At 45.4% G+C, this 20,658-nt stretch overlaps 1 protein-coding gene across 1 annotated transcript in view; it reads right to left on the minus strand.

Annotated features, from left to right (window-relative positions):
- Positions 1-14,481, minus strand: part of AAMP (angio associated migratory cell protein) — a 42,949-nt gene extending 28,468 nt beyond the window's left edge. The window contains exons 1-7 of the mRNA XM_030209260.1: positions 14,301-14,481; positions 12,019-12,165; positions 10,966-11,085; positions 4,211-4,350; positions 3,697-3,841; positions 3,285-3,368; positions 2,517-2,632 (exon numbers count right to left, since the gene is read on the minus strand). Coding sequence (XP_030065120.1) covers positions 2,517-2,632; positions 3,285-3,368; positions 3,697-3,841; positions 4,211-4,350; positions 10,966-11,085; positions 12,019-12,165; positions 14,301-14,406 — 858 coding nt within the window. The 5' untranslated portion in view covers positions 14,407-14,481. The remainder of the gene's footprint in view (positions 1-2,516; positions 2,633-3,284; positions 3,369-3,696; positions 3,842-4,210; positions 4,351-10,965; positions 11,086-12,018; positions 12,166-14,300) is intronic.
- Between the last annotated feature and the right edge of the window lie 6,177 nt (positions 14,482-20,658).

Here is a 20,658-nt window from a genome sequence, read left to right on the forward strand (position 1 = left end):
CATAAACTCCTGGAGACACATCCTCGGTGAGAGAGGATATTGCATCCCTTGGTGGGCTGGTCCTGGCTACAGGATTACTTTCAGTTGCACCAGGGTGATGCTGTCCTTTTAGAAGACCTCCCTCCTCCAAGGTAGAACAGGGGCTGCCAGACTGGAGGTGGATCTTCTCTACAATGTCCCTGTAGGCCTCCGCTATGTACCTCTCTGTCTCCTTCAGCTCCTCCAAGTCTGCTACTCTAGCCTCAAGAGAACAGACTCATTCTCTGAGAGCTAGGATCTCTTTGCATCGAGCACACACATATAACCTCTCACCAACTGGGAGATAATCATACATGTGGCACTCAATGCAAGACAGGACAGCACCCATCTTGCTGCTGGACTTCTGTCTGCATCTTAGTATTATACAGTTTAAATAAAACTTCTTAAGGTACTAGGGATATCAGATGAACATAAAGAGACTTAAGATTATATGATGTAAACTGAGGCATGTTTGCGAAATGGAAAGGCGTAATCAACAGCAAAGGTGGCACTCAATATGGGTCCCTTTTACCAGTAACGCAATGAGTCAGTGAGGCATAGGGGAGACCAAGCGTTGTTAGGGGAGGTGGGGACCTAATCGGGATAGTGGGGGAGGAGTTGTAGTGGGGAGGGGGGGGGTTGGTTAACTATAAAAATGTTACATAAATTTTGGAGTGTCTTTCGTTCTCAAGTGCAAGGTTAACAAGGACTGTTATTGTTATGTACCAAACAGTTAAGGTGAACGTCGAATGATTTTAAGTGGCTTGGTGCTTTACTCTTTTTCCTTTTATTGTATGTTAAAAGATTATTTGTTGTAATTTATTTAGTGTTTGCTTCTCAGAAACTAATTAAATGTAATTAAAAGCCTAATGAAAACTCTCATCTTGTTGTGCTAATTAGAATAACTGACTGGCTGCAACATATTACTTCCTTATCACATATATGTAAAACATTGTCTTGAATCCCTTCTTAAAGATATTATAACTAGACATATGCCTTAGTTTAAGTGGAAAGGAATCCATAAGCCCAACTGCTTGATATACAAACAGGTAAACAATTTCTTCAAAATAATCCCCCGATGACTGGGAAAGAGAATGAGAGAGAATTTTGAGTATTATAACGTTGTCCTGATATTGCTCAGCATACAATAGAAATCATATATTGAAGGAATCAGGCCAAATACAATCTTGAATAATAAACAGCCCAATTAAAACAGCACTCTAGCTTTAATGAGAAGCCACAGTGCAGCTTAATAAAATATGGTGTAAACCTATCTGATTTCCTAAGGGAAGAGATCAGATGTACAGGCCACATTTTAAATAGTTTGAATTTTTCACAATAGCAGTTTTGATAAACCCAAATCTATATATATAAAACTCACCCTCAACGTTTTATTGGCTGCTGACGTCACTGAAGCCAAGGTTCGTATGTTTGAAGCTCTGAAGCCTCGAAAATCACAGTCTCTGGGCCCCGCCCTCGCGTCAAACGTTATGACGTTGAGGGAGGAGGCGGAGCAATTCACCCACATCGACGACGGGTGGGGAGGGGGCCACAGGAAAGCCTTGCTAGCGCCCGTTTCATTGGCTCCAGAAACGGGCCTTTTTTTTTTACTAGTATACAATATTACATTAATCTAATTTACTAAGGATCAATGATTGTACCACTAGTTGAAACAGATTTTCCAAATACTTCTTAACTTTCTCATAACATAGGAAGAGCTCCTTCCAAGTGAATTAACCTGAGATTCCATGGATAATAATTTATCATCCAAAATGACACCTAAGAGTTTAATCGAACAGTCTAAGGAAAAAGACTCTCCATCAATAGTGAGATTCAAATCCGTAATTTGATTCTGCCCAGCACCCAACAACACAAAACGTGTTTTTTCACTATTTGAAGAAGCCATCCAATTTGCAATAATGTTGGGTTCCATGTTTGCTACCATGTACGTATGCACCTTAAATACCATTTGTAATTCTGTTACCCGGAAATGGCAACCACCATTACAGCAAATGTAAGCCACATTGAGCCTGCAAATTGGTGGGAAAATGTGGGATACAAATGCTACAAATAAATAAATAAATAAAATAATTGAAAAACAATGAGAAATAGTATTATGAATAACCTTTAAAATCAGAAACAGGAAAAATTATAGTTAGATTATCCGAATGTAAACAGAGTAACCTTCCTTTTTTCAGATGTCTACCCAGGGAGGACACAAGTACATTAAACAGAACTGGTGATGACGGAGATCCCTGAGGGCAAAGATCAATTTTCTAATAACAATTCCTGCATTTTAACTCAAACACACGCAATTGTCATTATAGAATTCACGCTTAGGTCCCAAATTTTAGCACCTAACTTTAGAGGTTGACCTTTAAAGAGTTACTCCCTTATGTTATTACTCTGGCAGATGTACAAAATGTTATCCTGGTATATTTAAGACAAGGGGGGGTGGGGGGGGGTTAGAGAATACACAAGCCGGCCTTCAGTCTCACCTTCCCAGTGGCCGAGTTGACCAGTTTGGTGTCGCAGTCTACGGAGCCGGTCAGCAGCAGGCTGCCATCCTTGTTACTGGCAACACAGGTCAAAGGTCCCCGATGCCCATCCTGACCTACAGCATACAAGAGTACATCAAACAAAAGAAAAAATCCACAAAAGGGACAACTTACTATAATGAGATACACTAACATTTTAGAGACAGGGCTGCACTTCTCAGGTGTGTTGAGACTTCAAAGCTCTCTCAGGGCAAACACAAAGCCAAGGATATCAAGACCATCCAGTGGTCTCGGTTATTCCCGTCTACATCCCAGGTGCCAAACACAAAAACAGAAGCCCCACTCCTTATCCAAGTCAGGTTTTTTTCTTCCACACCAGTTCTCTACCATCCTGGGCAGATTACGCTTGGGGGTCCCCCAAGCTTAATCTAATACTTGCACCCCCTCCCCCAACAACACATACCAAACGCAACACAGCCCCGCCAATGCATTTTCACTCCCATTCTACAGCACCCACTGCTGTCCCAGAGCTGAGCCCTCCCCAAAACACAGACCTAATGTACTCATTTTGGATTTAACTCGGAGCAAGTTACCTTCTGTACCTGAATATATTCCCCAGTCCCAGAGGACCTGCCCAAGGTTATACAGAGCATAGTGAGGCCTGGATCCCGGCTTCTCTGGTTCTCAGCCTGCTGCTCTACTCCTCCTCATCACTGCAGCCAGCTTACAGGGTTAAAGCATCTTCCCCTTCTAGACAGTCCTACTCACCCTTTAGGACGTGCAGCGAATTCCCTTGTTTCAGATCCCAGATGCGAACCGTCCCATCCTCATAGCCCACCACAGCTTTCTTTCCTGTTGAGTCCAACAGACAGAACCAATATAATTAGATGGAGATACTTCACATTTTCTGCCGGACACGTTCTAGGTGCATGGAAGCAGACTTAAAATAAGGAAATAGCAAGTTCTTATCTCCTAGGCGTCCTGTTGTATACAGTACAGAGGAACTCAGTCCGAGATCTCTTACTCACTGAGCACTGGACTCAGAAGCTGAGTATCACACTTTTAAAAGAATTAACAGCAGACTGGGAGTGTGTGGGGGCCTCACTGTCTGGCAGTGCTGGTTTTTTATTGCCCAACATGATCCTGCAATTTTTCAGCATCGCACATGTGGCTCTCTTACCATCAGGGAGCACTCGACCACAGGTTGCAGGGCAGCTGGGTCCCTGAAAGGTTTTACACTCTCCGCTGGGCACCTTCCACATCCAGGAGTTCCCATCAGCAGTGCCAGCCAGGAGCACATGTGCACAGGGGTGCCACTCCATCCACTTGAACAAAGAGAAGCAGGAAGGGAGTCAGAATCCTACACTGAGCCAGAGAGAGCCCCAGAACCTGTCCTGAACTAAACCAGAGATTGTGCCCCATCATCCTCCGAGACAGATCCTGGATTTTTCCTCTGCTTTCTGCCCAATATGAACCAGACTCTACCTCTGTCCTCCCCACCACCCCCCTCCAAGAAGGACTCTAGACTCTGTCATTCCCCAATGAGGGCCACCCAATTCTAGCTTTGAAACCAGATGGGTCCGTAACGAGGCAAAAGACTGTACTAGACTCCTTCCTGGTGGGTGCCAAAGGATCTAGGAGGCAAGAACAAACAGAAGCCAGACTTGCACACAATTATTATACAGGGGCCTCACCTCCAAATCAGCAACCTCAAAGGACCAGATCTCCTGCTTGCTGTCCACCTTCCACACTTTGATCAGCCCACTCATGTCACCTGTGGCTACCATGGATGAGTCATGGCTGAAGACAGCACAGGTGACAGAGTCTTTGTGACCTGCAGAGATAAACACTTGTTTTGTGACATATAATTATATAAGTTACAATAATTCCCTGTATACCAGAAACTGATAAGGACACAGCCAGCAAACCCACTCAGCCAAGGGAGCACAGCCAGAAGGGAAATTTTGATTTTTACCTGCTTATTTTCTTTCCTCTGGTCCTACCAAACCAGTCCAATCCAGATCAGAAAGGACATGCCCCTCTACTAGCAGGTGGGGAATAGAACAAAAGCTTGTAAAACCAGCCCTATATAGAGCACCATGCAGTCACTAGCAGTCCAATATTTTCTGTAGCAAAGCATATGTAGAACAGAATCAAGGAGAGAAGGTTGTAGAGTCTCCACCTGAGCTCCTAAAGCAGTGATGGCGAACCTATGGCACTCACGACGTCGCCTCAGCCAGTTCCAGCCCCCCTCCGAATAAAAGTCATACCTGCATCAGGCCTCCCTCCCTCCAACCCAGCACCAGGCTACCCGCCCTCCGTCCCTCCAAGCACGAGGGCCCCCCTTCAAAATTTCAAAGTCATACCTGGTCAGGGTTAAAGCAGCGTCGGCAGCGACAGTGAAAAGCGCTGGCTCGGCGCACCTTCAGCCTTCCCTTCTGTCTCTCAAGCGCTGGCCCCGCCCTCATTTCCTGTTTCCGCAAGGGCGGGACCAGCGCTTGAGAGACAGAAGGGAAGGCTGAAGGCACGCCGAGCCAGCACGTTTTTGCTGCCGATGCTGCCTTAACCCCAACCAGGTATGACTTTTAAATTTCGGAGGGGGGGCCCTGGTGCTGGGTGGGTGGGAGGGATGCCTGGTGCTGGGTGAGAGGGAGGGAAGTCCTGGAAACGAAATTAAGGGAACAGATAGAGAGCAGCAGAATCAGAGACTAGGACCAATATGGATAGAAAAACAAAATCACCAGACAACAAAGGTAGAAAAAAATCATTTTATTTTCATTTTAGTGTTTGGAATATGTCCAATTTGAGAATTTACATCTGCTGTCTTATTTTGCACTGGGTATACTGGAGCTGTAACAGCTTACAGAAATGATTTATAATGAAAAAAAAAATCATATTATTTTTTTTCTCCTATAATATTTTCAATGATGTCTGTTTATATGCGCCATGGCTGGTGTAAGGGGTGTGGCTATCATAGGGGTGGAGTCATATGTGGTGACCCCACCCATAATGAGTACCGGCACCTGTTATTTAGGTTAAATTGCCCTGTTGGCACTTTGCGATAATTAGATTTTGGGTTGCTGTTTGGGCACTCGGTCTCTGAAAGGTTTGCCATCACTGTCCTAAAGGAATCTCTAGACAGGATCCCAAGAACCAACTTCATTGGCACTTCTGTTACCAGCACAATGGGAAAAAGGAAATGTAACCTAGAACGAGAAACAAATTCTACAGGATTTCCAGATGAGACTCTGGACTGGTCTGATGGGACTCAAGGAAATAAAGTTAGCAGGTAAGACAAAGCTTTCCCTTCCTTATTGCCCTCCAGACCAGACTGGATGGGATGCAATTGCAATCCTTCACACCGGGTGAGATTCTGCCACCTCAGTTCCAACGACGCTTCCTTTCTAGCCAGCACAACTAACCTATAGAACCCACGTCACAGCTCTTCAGATCTCCTCATGGGAGAGAGAATGAGCTTCTGCCTAAGAGGTCACCAATGCCCTTGACGATACAGACTAAGGAAACTGTTTCTTTGAGCCATTTCACTATGAGATTTTGTAGAGGCCTCATTCTTCCTAGGTCCCCTAAAGAGAATGAACAATCAGTCAGACCGCTGTAACTCAGTGATCACCTCCAAATACCTGACAAACACCCTTCAGATATCCAGAAAGTCATCTTCATATTCCTCCCTATCAAACCAGGAAAGTGCAACTGTTTTTCACGGAGAGGGTGGTGGGTGCCTAGAATACCCTCCTTATGAAGGTGGCGGAGGAAAAAACCAAAACAAAACTCTGTGGCGGAATTCAAAAAGGTGTGGGATTGAACACAGAGGATCTCTAATTAGAAAATAAACGATTTAAAAAAAATCAAAACTTAAAGGATTGCACGTGTATTTGCATATCAAGTGGTGCTTAAGTGGCGACTCTGGCTGCATCAACTAAGGCTGATGCTGGGCTGGCCTGTACAGTCTGATTCCCGCATATAGCAATCTGGTCGTAGGATGGGCTGAAGAGAGTTTGGATGGGAAGACAGTGCTGGGCAGACTTTTACAGTTTGTGTCCTGCAAGTGACAAGACAACTTGGATAGGCTGGATTGGGCTTTGACGGCAACTCCAGTAGTTGGAACGTAAGGACAGAGCCAGGCGGATTTCTAGGGTGTATGTCTCAGAAACAGCAAAGAAAGACCATAATCAAGTATATAATCTCACATTCATTGCTGATTTAATCTTGAATTGAACTGTTGGGCAGACTGGATGGACCATTCAGGTCTTTATCTGTCATCAGTTATTATGTTACTATCTGATTAACAGGAAAATTGGACACAATTTTCAGAAGGAAAGAAAGAATTTGAACAGAGACACTGCCCCCCCCCCCCCCCCCCCCAACATACCTTCCCTAAAGTGTAAAAGGGGTTCTTGACAGAAAAGCACTTTTAGCTCTGAAATTCTTCTGACCAGATGGCCACAAAAACACCATTTTCACAGTAAGGTCCTTAAAGGAGGCCCCTTGAACAGGTTCAAAAGGGAGAACCCTCTAGGGCTCAGAGGACCAGATTAAGATTTAAGCCAAAACCAACAGGAACACTGAAAGGCAAAGGTGACCTCATCAGGATGAAGCCAGTGGAGTACCTTGGCAACCCCAATAACACACCAGTGCCACCACCTGCATCCTCAAAGATATGGAGAACAGAGCTTCCTGAAAGAATGTAAGTAGTACACCGATGCTCTCAACGGAGCAAGGCTCCTTTCTGCAAAACCAGACTTCGAACATCCTCCAGGGAGGCAGACCTCATTCTTATATTGTGATTTCGCTGCAATTACCTCAGCTGAGGACCCTTTTCATCTCAGCTGAGCCATCTCAAGGGCCAGGCCTTAATAGATAGATGATCCTCCATCGTTACAGGTCCCCGAGCCAGAAAAACCTCTCTCCTGTGGAAGTCCGAAACCTTCTCCCACCTTGAGCCTGACCAAGTCTGCATACCACAACTAACTGATCCAATCCAGTGACACCAGAACTACAAAGCCACAATCTGCTTTGTCGACATGGAAGAAATAGATAAAGACCCAACAATGGCCGGTTTTGAGGTAGGGTATCCAGCCTGGCAGAGACCCATCTTTACCATCTGAGGAAGCAAGGGGCTTGTCAGCATTCTGACTTGTATTAAGCCCCCCTCCCCTAATTCTCCAGGAGGGATCTTAAGTGGAAGGTTACAAGGGCAACCTTCAGGTGCTTCTCCCCAGATAAACTCAACAATTTCACAGGAAAACTTTCTAAGTCCTCAAATGAACTTCACTCCCGTTTTTTTAGAATTTAAAATGCTTTTATTAAAAAAATATCACTGAAAGGTAAGCATTAGTTTTCCTGTGAGAGGAAGCTGAAAAGCAGACAGCTGCAAGACGTTAAGCCTGTACTGACAAGTTCCTGCCTCTACATAGCTCATATAAGCTTTTATACAGTTTTGCTTAGCATCAGCCTATGTTCAGTAATTTCTTATCTTACACCCTTTCCCAGCTGCATCTGGTTCCCGTTGTTCATCATTCTCCTCACCTATGAGTTCAGCTAGTCTTGAGATTTGACCATAGCAGTCTTCAGTTCCTTGTTTCACCCTGTCATGCTGCACAATACCCTAGAGCCTTTCTTCTGTTCCCTCTTCACCCCCGTACGAGTCAGAAATCATATAACTAAAGGTTACAGTGGCACAAACTGATCCGGAATGGTCAGTTCCAGATACTAAGTCCACTGTCCATACCATATTTCATTTATACACTTGTCTCCATGAAGTCCATGGCTAAAACACTCCAGAGATGAAATAAGTCACCTTCTAAGAAAACTCCTCCTCCCTGGGGACTCAAGAAGCATCTGCTTAAGAAATTTGCTTACAAATTCCCAGCAACTACAATAGGCATCACTGATATTATATTGAGGTGGGTTTCTGCCCCTTGGAATAGCAAAAGAGGCCTCCAAATCCACCATGTTTCTTGTGCTCCCCTAGTAGTTGAGATATTAGACCGCAAACAGATTTGCCTTGAATCACTGTCTAAAAGGCTTGCAGCACCCTCTGAATAGCCCTCGTCTCCAACTAGTTGATCAACCAACTGACCTCGGAAGTTGTCTAAATGGCCCCAAGCCACTTGTTCTTCACAAGTGGCTCTTCAATCAAAGAAGCTACATATGCTGTCACCATTGTCCAGCCGGAACCCTTCAGGTCTATTCCCTTCAACAAATTCTGGGGCTTCAGCCACCAAGGCAGCCTGATCCTGGCCTTTGGCGTCTGCAGGTGGCAAGTTTCATAGCTTAGAGTCTGTGTCAACCAGCACTCCAGGAATAACCTCTACAACGGACACATATTCACCTGAGCCCACAGGACCAATTTGATGGACCTGCTTAAAAACTCCATGCCCAGAAGGCACCTGGAGATTTAACACCCTCTGCTCAGTCAGAAAAAAACGTCCTTTCCGAGCATCAAAATAGGGACCAAGGTACTCCGGGCACTGTGAAGGTTCTAGCCGATTCTTCCTGAAGATGATTAACAGAGAGTCTGCACAATTTGAAACACTCAGCTCTCCTCTCACTTTGCATGAAATGAGCCCGTTGTTTCAGTAGTAGTAGAACACATTTCTTGGTAGTGGCTGCAGCCTTGTACATTATCTTTGAGATGCGAGACGCCATGGCTAACACCCAAAACTGATAATGGCCTCTTAGAATTAGAAGCACAAACCACAAGAATCTCTGGTGATTGTTCCAAATTGGGGGAAGTATGCCTCCTTCAGGTCTACAGACGAAAGGAACGCTCACTCGTCTCCACGCAGAACGTGAATGCTCTCGAGATCCAAAATAGTGTGACAGGAGCTTTCTTTTCTCAGTACAAAAATAAATAAATGGAGCCCCTACTCCCCCTTCCCTTCCTGGACATGGGAACCATTACTCGGAAACACAAATGCCTTTTAAGAGTGCTCAACCCATGACCCACTTAACCAAAGCCCAAGGGGGGGGGGGGGGGGGGGGGGGGTGGGGGGAAACAATAAGCTTGCAAGAAGATGGGAAAATTCCAGCAGGTAGCCTCGCCTCACCACATTTAAGACCATCAGTCCAACGTGATCTGGGTCCATTCCTTGAAACAAATATTCCTCTATCTGAATACCCAAAGAAGTTCTTCACAGCATAGCCTTGCAGAGGCCTGAGATCCTTGGACATGCTGGCTCTGCTTTCTTGTTGGTTCAAAAAAGACAAAGACCTGCTCAGAAACTGGGGTCACTGCGCCAACACCCTGTCTAGACATTACCACCATAAGTCTTGGAAACAGGGCTTCCCCGTGCCCAACCTCACATTCTCCCCTGTGGATTGTCAGAACTTGCTGTCTGCACCCCTCTGCGAAACCCACAATATCAAAGCCAGAATATTAAAATTTAAATAAAAATTGTAGTTTACCTCCAAGCAAAATAGCCTCCGCACATATGGACCACAACTAATGAAAACAAACTTAAAAGCCAAGATGCTTTTACAGTAGCTGACTTTGCACTGCACCTAGTTACAGCTGACACCATAACTCCACAGAGAGGCTAATTCCTAAGGAGCTGCTTATCCCAAATTTACAGACTTAAAATTCTTGATAACCTTGTATCTGGAACATTATTTACCATATAAACTATTGTCCATTACTTGCAATCACAGTACAAAAAAGAGAGAGAATACAGGGAGTAGCTCCCCCCCCCCCCCCCAACCCAAATAAACTACCTGGAGTAGTCAGGGCAGGAGTGACGCCCAAGCGAGCTGCAGCAGCCATTTTGAGAGCAGAGTTTGCTCCTGCCCCAACACCCCTAGACCATCAGGGGGACCCTACTACTAGGGGAGGGGGGAGGAATAATTGAGAGAAAGCATCAGGTGTTCAGCTTCTACCGAAGACACATGGTTATTTTTGCCCAAAACCAAACATGGCCGAAAATTAAAATAAACCTTTTGGATGAAACCAAAATCACACAGAAAAAGGGATTTGGGTAAGTTTTGGCACCATAACCGAAGCCAAAATTCATTTGGCCTCTAGAATTGGACTCCTCCAGGTATTCTCCAGGGGCCAGGCAAAGGACCGTAAGACCTCCACTGGCTCATCCTCAACTGGATGACCAATTCCAAACTGGATGACCAATTCCAACTGGGCCCACGAGGTACAATAATTCACCCGATGTCCTGCACGGAATAACCGTCTACCATCTGCTGGAGACAGAATACTGGACTGCCAGTAATCGTGCAGTGTCTTATGTAGGGCTGTTCTGTCTCCCCCTGCTGGTACAGGAGCATAACCTACCATTCTGGACTGGTGTAGTGAACAAAAAAAGTAACTGCTATCAAACAGAGAGGAATGGCTAGGAAAATACTATGGGGCAGAGGGGCATTTTAGGTTAGAATCTTATTTTCACATCTTCACTGAGAAACAGAAGAGCAGGGAGTTCACCTGTACATTCAAAAAGAAGCTCGCCATCACTTATCCGCCACACAAACGCTTTGTCATCCTCGCCTCCTGTCACAGCCAGTTCGCTCTCCTGAGGGTCTAGGCTCACGCAGAAAACAGAGGCTAAAGGAAGATTAAATATTTAGTAGTCATATAAAACCGGCCTGAACACACAAACATTATACACATTATCCAGTTAAAAGGCTGTTGATGTTTCTTTCTTGCTGGATTGACAGCACTGGAAACCAAAATCCTCCATTCATTTTCAAAACAGAGTCAGCAGAGGATGCCAGTTATTTAAACAGATTACCCAATAAACTCTTTAAATAAAAGGAAAACAAAAGGATATTAAAAGCTGCTAAAACTTATTTTCTTCTGTGCGGGTTTAAAAGGAGAAGCCAAACAAAATTTAGCCTCTAACTGGAGGTGATGTTTCTTGCTGGTTTGTTTGCTTTCTAGGCTGCTGTTGATGCTGATATACAAGTGATTAATATGCTACATCAGTTGCTTCAGTAACGTGCTCTGCTTGACTATTTGTTTTGAAGTGCTACTTTTATTTTTCTTTATTTTTTTTGTATTGTATGATTTATAAATTCTGTAACCTGCCTTGGGCATGTTTCATAAAGATAGGTAAAATATTAAAATAAGTAAAATGAAATGCATGCAAACCTTCATATGGCTGTAGCATGATATCATTTCTTGTAACACGGCGAGGGCTTTTGATCATTTAACCCTTTAATGTTCAATGTTCCCGTAATAAGCCATATGGGAACATTGGACACTAAAGGGTTAGCAATAGCTTAGTGTGCTCTAATTGTTACCTGTCTGCAAAACCAGTGCAGGAATGATCCTAAAAAAAAGGTAATATACAAATTTCTACTAGTATCTGCAAAAGGTTTGTGAAGCAAGTGACAAAAAAAAAGTCAGCAGCAACATCAGTTCAGCAGCTGAACTCAATAACCAAACCAGATGTTTCCCTGTAAAATTAATTCCCACACAAGACGATCTTGGTGCCTGGGCACAGGACACCCATAAAACAGGAGAAATAAGTCTCACCTGTGTGGCTGGAGAACGTCACCTCACTGTCATCCAGGGCATCCATTCCTTCCTCCACTCCCTCATCCTCTGTCTCCCAATCCTCATGCTCTGCGCCCTCTCCTTCATCAGCAAAATCCACATCTTCCATTTCATTTGCCAGATCATCTACAAAAGCAGCAAGACCGACCAGAAGAAGGGTCAGATGAAGAAGCAAATCAAATCCAAGGCAATACAGCTGAGAGGGTGTGTGCACCAGAAGCGGAGCCAGGTTGACGACGTGGGGGGAGCGAGAGCAGACTTCCGCCGGTGCTGGTGCACATTTTCAATGCAACACATTGAGAAAACAAATAGGCGCCAGAGCTGGCAGAACTCCATTTGGGGGAGCGGCCACTCCCCTGGCACCCCCCCTGGCTACGCCACTGGTGTGCACCCAATTCATGGGCTACCAAATGGGAGCCAGGGAAGGGGAGAGACCTATTCCTCATCTCTCCCTACATTCCTCCCCGTGAACTCCGCTCTCTGAACAAATCTCTCTTATTGTCCCCCTTCTCCTCCACCGCTAACTCCAGACTTCATTCCTTTTGTCTTGCGGCAGCTTATGCCTGGAACCGACTTCCTGAGCCCATACGTCTAGTTCCATCTCTACCTGTTTTTAAATCTATGCTGAAAACCCACCTTTTCACTACTGCCTTTGGCTCCTAACCCTACTCATTTGCCCTCCTTCTCTCCTGTTCCTCTTTACCAGTAATTCCCTTGCCCGTAAATGTCTTGTCTCTGTGTGTCTCATGTTCAGCGCTGCGTACGCCTGGTAGCGCTATACAAATGTTATTAGTAGTAGTGAGAGGAATCTCCAGATCTATTTACTGTAAGCCACACTGAACTCACTACTACTACTACTAAACATTTCTAGAGCGCTACTAGGGTTACGCAGCGCTGTACAGTTTAACAAAGAAGGTCAGTCCCTGCTCAAAGGAGCTCACAATCTAACGGACGAAATGTCAAGTTGGGGCAGTCTAGATTTCATGAATAGAGTGGTATGGTGGTTAGGTGCTGAAGGCGACATTGAAGAGGTGGGCTTTGAGCAAGGATTTTGTTTGGGATAATATAGGATATAAATGTCACAAATAAACACTCTGCATCCTGCAACCATGCAAGAAATGAGTTGACCATGGCCCAATGGCCCTTACGTTCCTACCCGTAACCTCCGCTCTCAAGACAAATCCCTCCTTTCAGTACTCTTCTCCACCACTGCCAACTCCAGGCTCCGCCCTTTCTGTCTCGCCTCACCACACGCGTGGAACAAACTCCCCGAGCCCATACGCCAGGCCCCCTCCCTGCCCATCTTCAAATCTCTGCTTAAAGCCCACCTCTTCAACGTCGCCTTCGGCACCTAACCTCTACCCAGGAAATCTAGACTGCCCAACTTGACATTTCGTTACTTAGATTGTAAGCTCCTTTGAGCAGGGACCGTCCTTCTTTGTTTATTTTGAACAGCGCTGCGTAACCCTAGTAGCGCTCTAGAAATGTTAAGTAGTAGTAGTAGTAGTATTACATATAGCAGTGATTTAACCAGAGCTGAGATTGTGATGTCATAATGCCTCATTCCACCAATGCCTAAGAGCCAACCTCATCAGTGATGTCACAATGGCTTGATTGGCCTATATTTGTCTCACTCTTATCTATTAGATTGTAAGCTCTTTGAGCAGGGACTGTCTCTCTTTGTTAAATTGTACAGCGCTGCGTAACCCTAGTAGCGCTCTAGAAATGTTAAGTAGTAGTAGTAGTAGTATTACATATAGCAGTGATTTAACCAGAGCTGAGATTGTGATGTCATAATGCCTCATTCCACCAATGCCTAAGAGCCAACCTCATCAGTGATGTCACAATGGCTTGATTGTCCTATATTTGTCTCACTCTTATCTATTAGATTGTAAGCTCTTTGAGCAGGGACTGTCTCTCTTTGTTAAATTGTACAGCGCTGCGTAACTCTAGTAGCGCTCTAGAAATGTTAAGTAGTAGTAGTAGTAATGCAGACCAGAACCTGGGCTCATTCTCCATTTGCATTTTACTGCAACTACTATTTTGCACGTTGTCCCCTTCTGTTTATTGTTTTCTAAGCAGTAGTTTCGTAACACACAGCAGCCATCATGCCAAGGCACTTATCGGAATCTGAAAACACGGGGGGAGGAGAGAGAGAATCCAGACTCGGGTCCATGGCCAAGGGGAGACCACCCAGGCCTCGGAGCACCGGGGTAGGAAGGAGGATGGACGGCAGAGGTCTCTGGGCCTGTCGCCTTTACCTGCGTCGGGCTCCGTGTCGCTCAGCTCCAGCACCTCGATGATCTCCTCGTCCTCGTGCAGCTGTAGCTCGGCGGCGGCGGGGTCCTGAGGCTCGGGGTCCGCCATGACCACCGGGAAACACTGACTCTGCTCTAGCGGCGGAGGAACTCACATGGGCAGGACCCGACGCAACCTAACCTGACGCTGTTCGCGCACGCGTCGGCAACGCAACCGCTTCCAAGACAAGTTCCAGATTAGACCATTGGGCGGGTTTTCAGGCAACCAACCAATCAGAGCGTGAAAAGGGCGGGTCAGAAAGCGCGGACGTTCCGCAGAGAGAGTGAATAAACAAAACAGGACGCCCGCGTGCACGACGGGAGCTGTAGTTTTGGGGGGGGGGGGGGTGTGTGTGTGTGTGTGTGTGTGTGTGTGTGTGTGTGTGTGTGGCAGCTGTGCGCATGCGCAGGGGCTGGACCTAAAAGAATGACAACAAATGCTCTTTGTAAATGATTTCCGTCTTCTGTTCTGTGGGTACACGTAAAACTAAGGGGATATGAATCCAGACAAGAGCCTTTGTCCACAGTCTCTCCACAAACTAGAGCATGACACTCCGTTGGTTCTGCCTCCATCCATACCCCATCCCTGCAGGTTCTCTCTCTGTCCCCACCCCATCCCTTCACCCTCTGATCTCATCTGCAGTTATGATGTTATATTTAAAGATTAAAGCATTAAAAGGAACAATATGCTGTGCAACTGTTGTTTATAAATCACAAATAGAACATAATAGCAACCAGCAGCTATAACTACTACTACTTAACATTTCTAGAGCGCTACTAGGGTTACGCAGCGCTGTACAAATTAACAAAAAGGACGGTCCCTGCTCCAAGGAGCTTACAATCTAAAGGGCAAAGAGCACAGGTACAAATCAAAGTAGGGTATACACAAAAAGCAGCAAATATGAGTTATCTTGTTGGGCAGACTGGATGGACCATGCAGGTCTTTTTTCTGCCGTCATCTACTATGTTACTATGTCAAGTTGGGGCAGTCTAGATTTCCTGAATAGAGGTATGGTGGTTAGGTGCCGAAGGCGACATTGAAGAGGTGGGCTTTGAGCAAGGCTTTGAAGATGGGCAGGGAGGGGGCCTGGCGTATGGGCTCAGGGAGTTTGTTCCAAGCATGGGGTGAGGCAAGGCAGAAAGGGCAGAGCCTGGAGTTGGCGGTGGTGGAGAAGGGTACTGAGCGGAGGGATTTGTCTTGAGAGCGGAGGTTACGGGTAGGAACGTAAGGGGAGATGAGGGTAGAGAGGTAAGGAGGGGGCAGGGCTGCAGATCGAGTGCATTTGTAGGTTAGTAGGAGAAGCTTGAACTGTATGCAGTACCTGATCGGAAGCCAGTGAAGTGACTTGAGGAGAGGGGTGATATGAGTATATCGGTCCAGTCGGAAGATAAGATGTGCAGCAGAGTTCTGAACGGACTGAAGGGGGGATAGATGGCTAAGTGGGAGGCCAGTGAGGAGTAGGTTACAGTAGTCAAGGCGAGAGGTAATGAGAGAGTGGATGAGAGTTTGGGTGGTGTGCTCAGAGAGGAAAGGGCGAATTTTGCTAATGTTATAGAGGAAGAAGTGACAGGTCTTGGCTATCTGCTGGATATGCGCAGAGAAGGAGAGGGAGGAGTCGAAGATGGCACCGAGGTTGCAGGCAGATGAGACAGGGACAATGAGGGTGTTATCAACTGAGATAGAGAGAGGAGGGAGAGGAGAAGTGGGTTTGGGTGGAAAGACAATAAGCTCGGTCTTGGCCATGTTCAGTTTCAGGTGGCAGTTGGACATCCAGGCAGCAATGTCGGATAAGCAGGCCGATACTTTGGCCTGGGTTTCCGCAGTGATGTCTCATGTCTGGTGTGGAAAGCTATAATAACCCCCCCACCACCACCACCATCACCATCCAACCCCAACAATAGCTGACTTCTGCTACCTCAAAGAATCTTTATCTACCCTGTTACCCTGCTTTTAACTCCTAACCCTTATTCACTTGTTCAGAACCCTTACTTTATCATCCTCACTTTAATATTCCCTTATCTCTTGTTTGTCCTGTTTGTCTGTCCTAATTAGATTGTAAGCTCTGTCCAGCAGGGACTGTCTCTTCATGTTCGAGTGTACAGCGCTGCGTACATCTAGTAGCGCTTTAGAAATTATAAGTAGTAGTAGTGTTCAGGCATACAAAATACAACCCATTCTGTATGCCCTAATGGGGGAGAAATATGCCCTATGAAACACTTATGATTTTTTAATCTGTTGATGAATAAGTCATCAAAATTCTCAGCTCTCCTTTCTTCCACTTTTCTTCCTGCAATAGAAGATGTCTTCTAGGAAGATGTGCTGGTAGCAGGAATGTACAGGATCCCCCATGTAAATTTTGCCAGTTGTGGCCAGTATGCTTGCTTGTTTTTGCAAAAAATCAAAATATCATTGTCTGTATCACTCAAACATAAATAACAGTCCAGTTTATTAACAGGTTTCAAAGTAAAGAATGACATGAAGACAAGGTTTGTCCCTGTCCCCATCCCTGCCCCTACAGGATCTGTCCCCATCCACGCCCCAAACCCTTAGGCTCTGTCTCTGTCCCGTCCCCACAGGCTCTGTCCCTGTCCCTGCGGTTACTGCGGGTACCTGTTCCCGTGTCTTCAGCTTGGAGAAAAGACGGCTGAGGTGAGATATGTTAGAGGTCTATAAAATAATGAGTGGAGTGGAATGGGTAGACGTCAATCATTTGTTTACTCTTTCTAAAAATACTAGGATTAGGGGACACACAATGAATCTTCTAAGGGATCTCCGAATGTTAGAAGAATGGTTGAGAAGGGATCTCCGAACGTTAGAAGAATGGTCAAGGGTCTGGCAGTTAAAATGTAATCTCACTACTAAGTCTCAGAATTAAATCAATAATACTCAATTACCATCTCCAGACAGAGATCCATAAAGTGAATTTTATATTAATGTGCTCAGTCCATACCCATTCCAACCATTGTATCCCAAAAGGAATATGCGGTAATGTCACAAGGGAACCATCATAGCACATTAAATGTTCCACCACGTTAAAGGTTCCACCTCCAAGGTGGAACATTTAATGCGCTATGATGGTTCCCTTGTGACACTACCGCATATTCCTTTTGGGATATAATGGTTGGAATGGGTATGGAATGAGCACATTAATAAAAAATTCACTTTATGGATCTCTGTATGGAGATGGTAATTGAGTATTAGACATGCTCAAGAATTTTGTTCAATATTGGAGGTGCTCAAGCACCCACAAAACTGTCTCCTATACTGACCCACTCAGTACTCTCTTTTCCTTACCCCCCAAAATCCCTCTAACACCTCTCCCTCTTCCTTCTCTTCTGATCCCAAGATTCCATCAAGCATTATGCCCCCTCCCCCAAGACCCCCATAGTGAGCGCTCAGGTACCTATCTGGTGGTGGCAGTCTGACACCTCCTGTGCTCCGCAGATCATGTACCCCCTTGATCTGCAACAAACCTTTTTTTGTTTTATTTTATTTTGCACTTATGATAGTATTATTTCCTCTTATTGTAGTGTGTAAACTGTACTGAGCAGGTGTTTCGGGGGCAGCGGTATGTAAGAAATAAACGGAATAAAACTGCCTATGCCAGGTGTTGAAAAGCACCCACGTGCCATGCCCACACCCCCCCTCCCAAGGACAGGACCCATAGAAATCACCCTGGTTCATCTCCCTCCTCCTTCCATGGATGGCCCTGGATATACTTTCAGAAAGGGGCAATTTCTGTTTAATCAAAAACAACAACAAAAAACCCTGAAATAAATCACAAAGATCAAGGGTTTGCCATATCTTTTACAGAACATTTTTTCCCTGCCTTAAATCCATCTGGGCCTTGTAGGGAAACCAGGTACTCCAGATACACATTTCCTTTTACTTATTTATTGCATTTATACCCCACCTTTTCCCACAGGATGCAGGCTCAAAGTGGCTTACAAGAGACTGGAAAGGCTAACGCCAAACCAGTGAAAATACAAATACAATATTTAAACAGATAAGTAGAGGGGAGATAAAGGAGTCCAAAATAGTCCTTTCATTTGATGGTGTGAAGGTGTTGACTCGTTGTGACTAAGTATGGTAGCGATTCAGCTCTCTTCAACCGTCCACACACTCATAATCTTCGTCAAAAACAGCTGACTGGAAAGCGGACACCGCCGAACAAGACAGGTAATGCAGGCGTAAGCCAACGGCGAGGGCGGGACATAGAAGGAAGGAGTGGCCTGCCCTGCTGCTGCTTGCTGCGAAGGTGAAAGGAGGCATTTAAGGTTAGTTCTGGGAGCGATGGAGGGCGGGCCAACCCCGATCCAACCCCAATGTTTCCCCGAAAAATAAGACAGCCCCTGAAAATAAGAGCTAGCGCATTTTGGGGGGCAAAAATTAATATAAGACAGTGTCTTATTTTCGGGGAAACACGGTATGTACCTGCCCTCCCCCATGTTTTGATGTGAGCATTCTAATCTTGTTTGTTCACTCTCAGTTGCTTTGCAATTACTGTATTGTAAAGCGCCATGATGACAAGGTTCTTGTTTGAATGGCATTGCTTAAATAAATAAATAGTGCATTACAGCCATTCTGCAAAAACAAATGCATACTCTTTTCTATTTCCAGTATTATGTATTTCACCATCATGTACCCAAAACTTGCTGTAAAACCATATGTACATTCTTTTCTATTTCCAGTATCCACCATGAATTGTAAGCCACATTGAGCCTGCAAAAAGGTGGGATAATGTAGGATACAAATGTAATAATAATAATTTGCTGAGCTTCTTGCAGAGTTTCCTAATGCATGCATTGAAAACAAGGTTTACTCCCAATGCAGTAAACTAATTGTATGCAAATTACTGGGACATTAACAAAAAAAACTATGCTGAGAGAAAGACAGAGCACACCACCACAATAACAGGTCACCATTTTTGGCATCAATAGAGAATACAGCTATTAGATTATTATGTCATGCACAGAAATATGATCATGTTTCCCTGTTACTTCAAAAACATCATTGGCTCCCTATCGAGCAACGAATAATTTATAAGCTTCTCATGCTCGCCTTTTAAAACAAATAGGAGAAAATATTTTTTCACTCAATGAATAATTAAGCTCTGCAACTCTTTGCCAGAGATAGTGGGAGGCGTTTAAGGTTAGTTCCGGAGCGACGGAGGGGGGGGGGGGGGGGGGGAGGCGGCCTTGTCCGGCTCTCGGCAGCCCTGCTTTCAAACAAAAATTTGCTAGGTCTTACTTTCGGGGCAGGCCTTATATCTACCAATTCAGGAAAACCTCTACTAGGTCTTATTTTCGGGGGATGTCTTACTTTCAGGGAAACAGGGTAGAACAACAGCTTAATCCAAGCACAATCAAATCTACTGTGACATGGAAAGGAAGAAGAATCAAATCGTTCTAGACGCTAGACCCATTCCGAGGATTTCAGTTAAATGCCTGTTACATTTTTAAAAAGCCACTTTTTCACCCCCTATTTGAACTTCTGCCACGTTTTGGTTGGGAAGGTGACATGCTAGACTATCAAAGGGAAGGGACCGTACTAGACATAAGAGGGAAAGGAAGGGATGGGGAGAAACTGCACATGGAGGGGGGGGGGGGGGGGCTGAGCCACCCCTTCATAAAGGGATGCATGGCCTAGGGCAGGAGTAGGCAACTCCGGTCCGTTTTCAGGATATCCACAATCAATATGCAGGAGATTGTAAGCTCTCTTGAGCAGGGACTGTCCTTCCCCATGTTTAAACTTGTACAGCGCTGCGTAACCCTGGCAGCGCTATAGAAATGCTAAGTAGTAGTAGTAGTAGGAAATAGATTTGGAAGCACTGCCTCCATGGTATGCAAATCTATCTCATGCAAACCTGACCTGTCTGTGGCTCTCGAGTACCGGAGTTGCCTACCCCTGGCCTAGGGTGTTGGATACTCTTGGGCCAGCACTGCCCCCCTTGTGATCCGGTATTGCCACTCTTATACTCTCCTGCCCCCCCCCCCCCCCCTGAACTGAGTTATATTGTGCGGCATCTGCTCCAGCTGGAGTCAGTCCAACTCTTGGAAGCAGCTCAGGCAGCCCTGGCCAGGTTTTCTTTCAGTAGCAGGTCCGTTTCTACAGATGACTCTGCAGCTGCACTTTCCTTCTATTCTGGATGATAATTATTATTATATTTTATGAAAGTCTGCTTTTTCTCCACGTTCCTGCTAACCAGTGAACAGTGACGTGAAACCCTCTCTCTCTCTACTGCTCGGATCCCTCACCGGAGCACAGTTCCTCCGCCCCTTTTAAGCAAGACTACAACTCCCAGCGTACCCTGCGGAGGGG

Source organism: Microcaecilia unicolor, chromosome 7, assembly GCF_901765095.1.
Source record: "Microcaecilia unicolor chromosome 7, aMicUni1.1, whole genome shotgun sequence".
Classification (NCBI taxonomy): domain Eukaryota; kingdom Metazoa; phylum Chordata; class Amphibia; order Gymnophiona; family Siphonopidae; genus Microcaecilia; species Microcaecilia unicolor.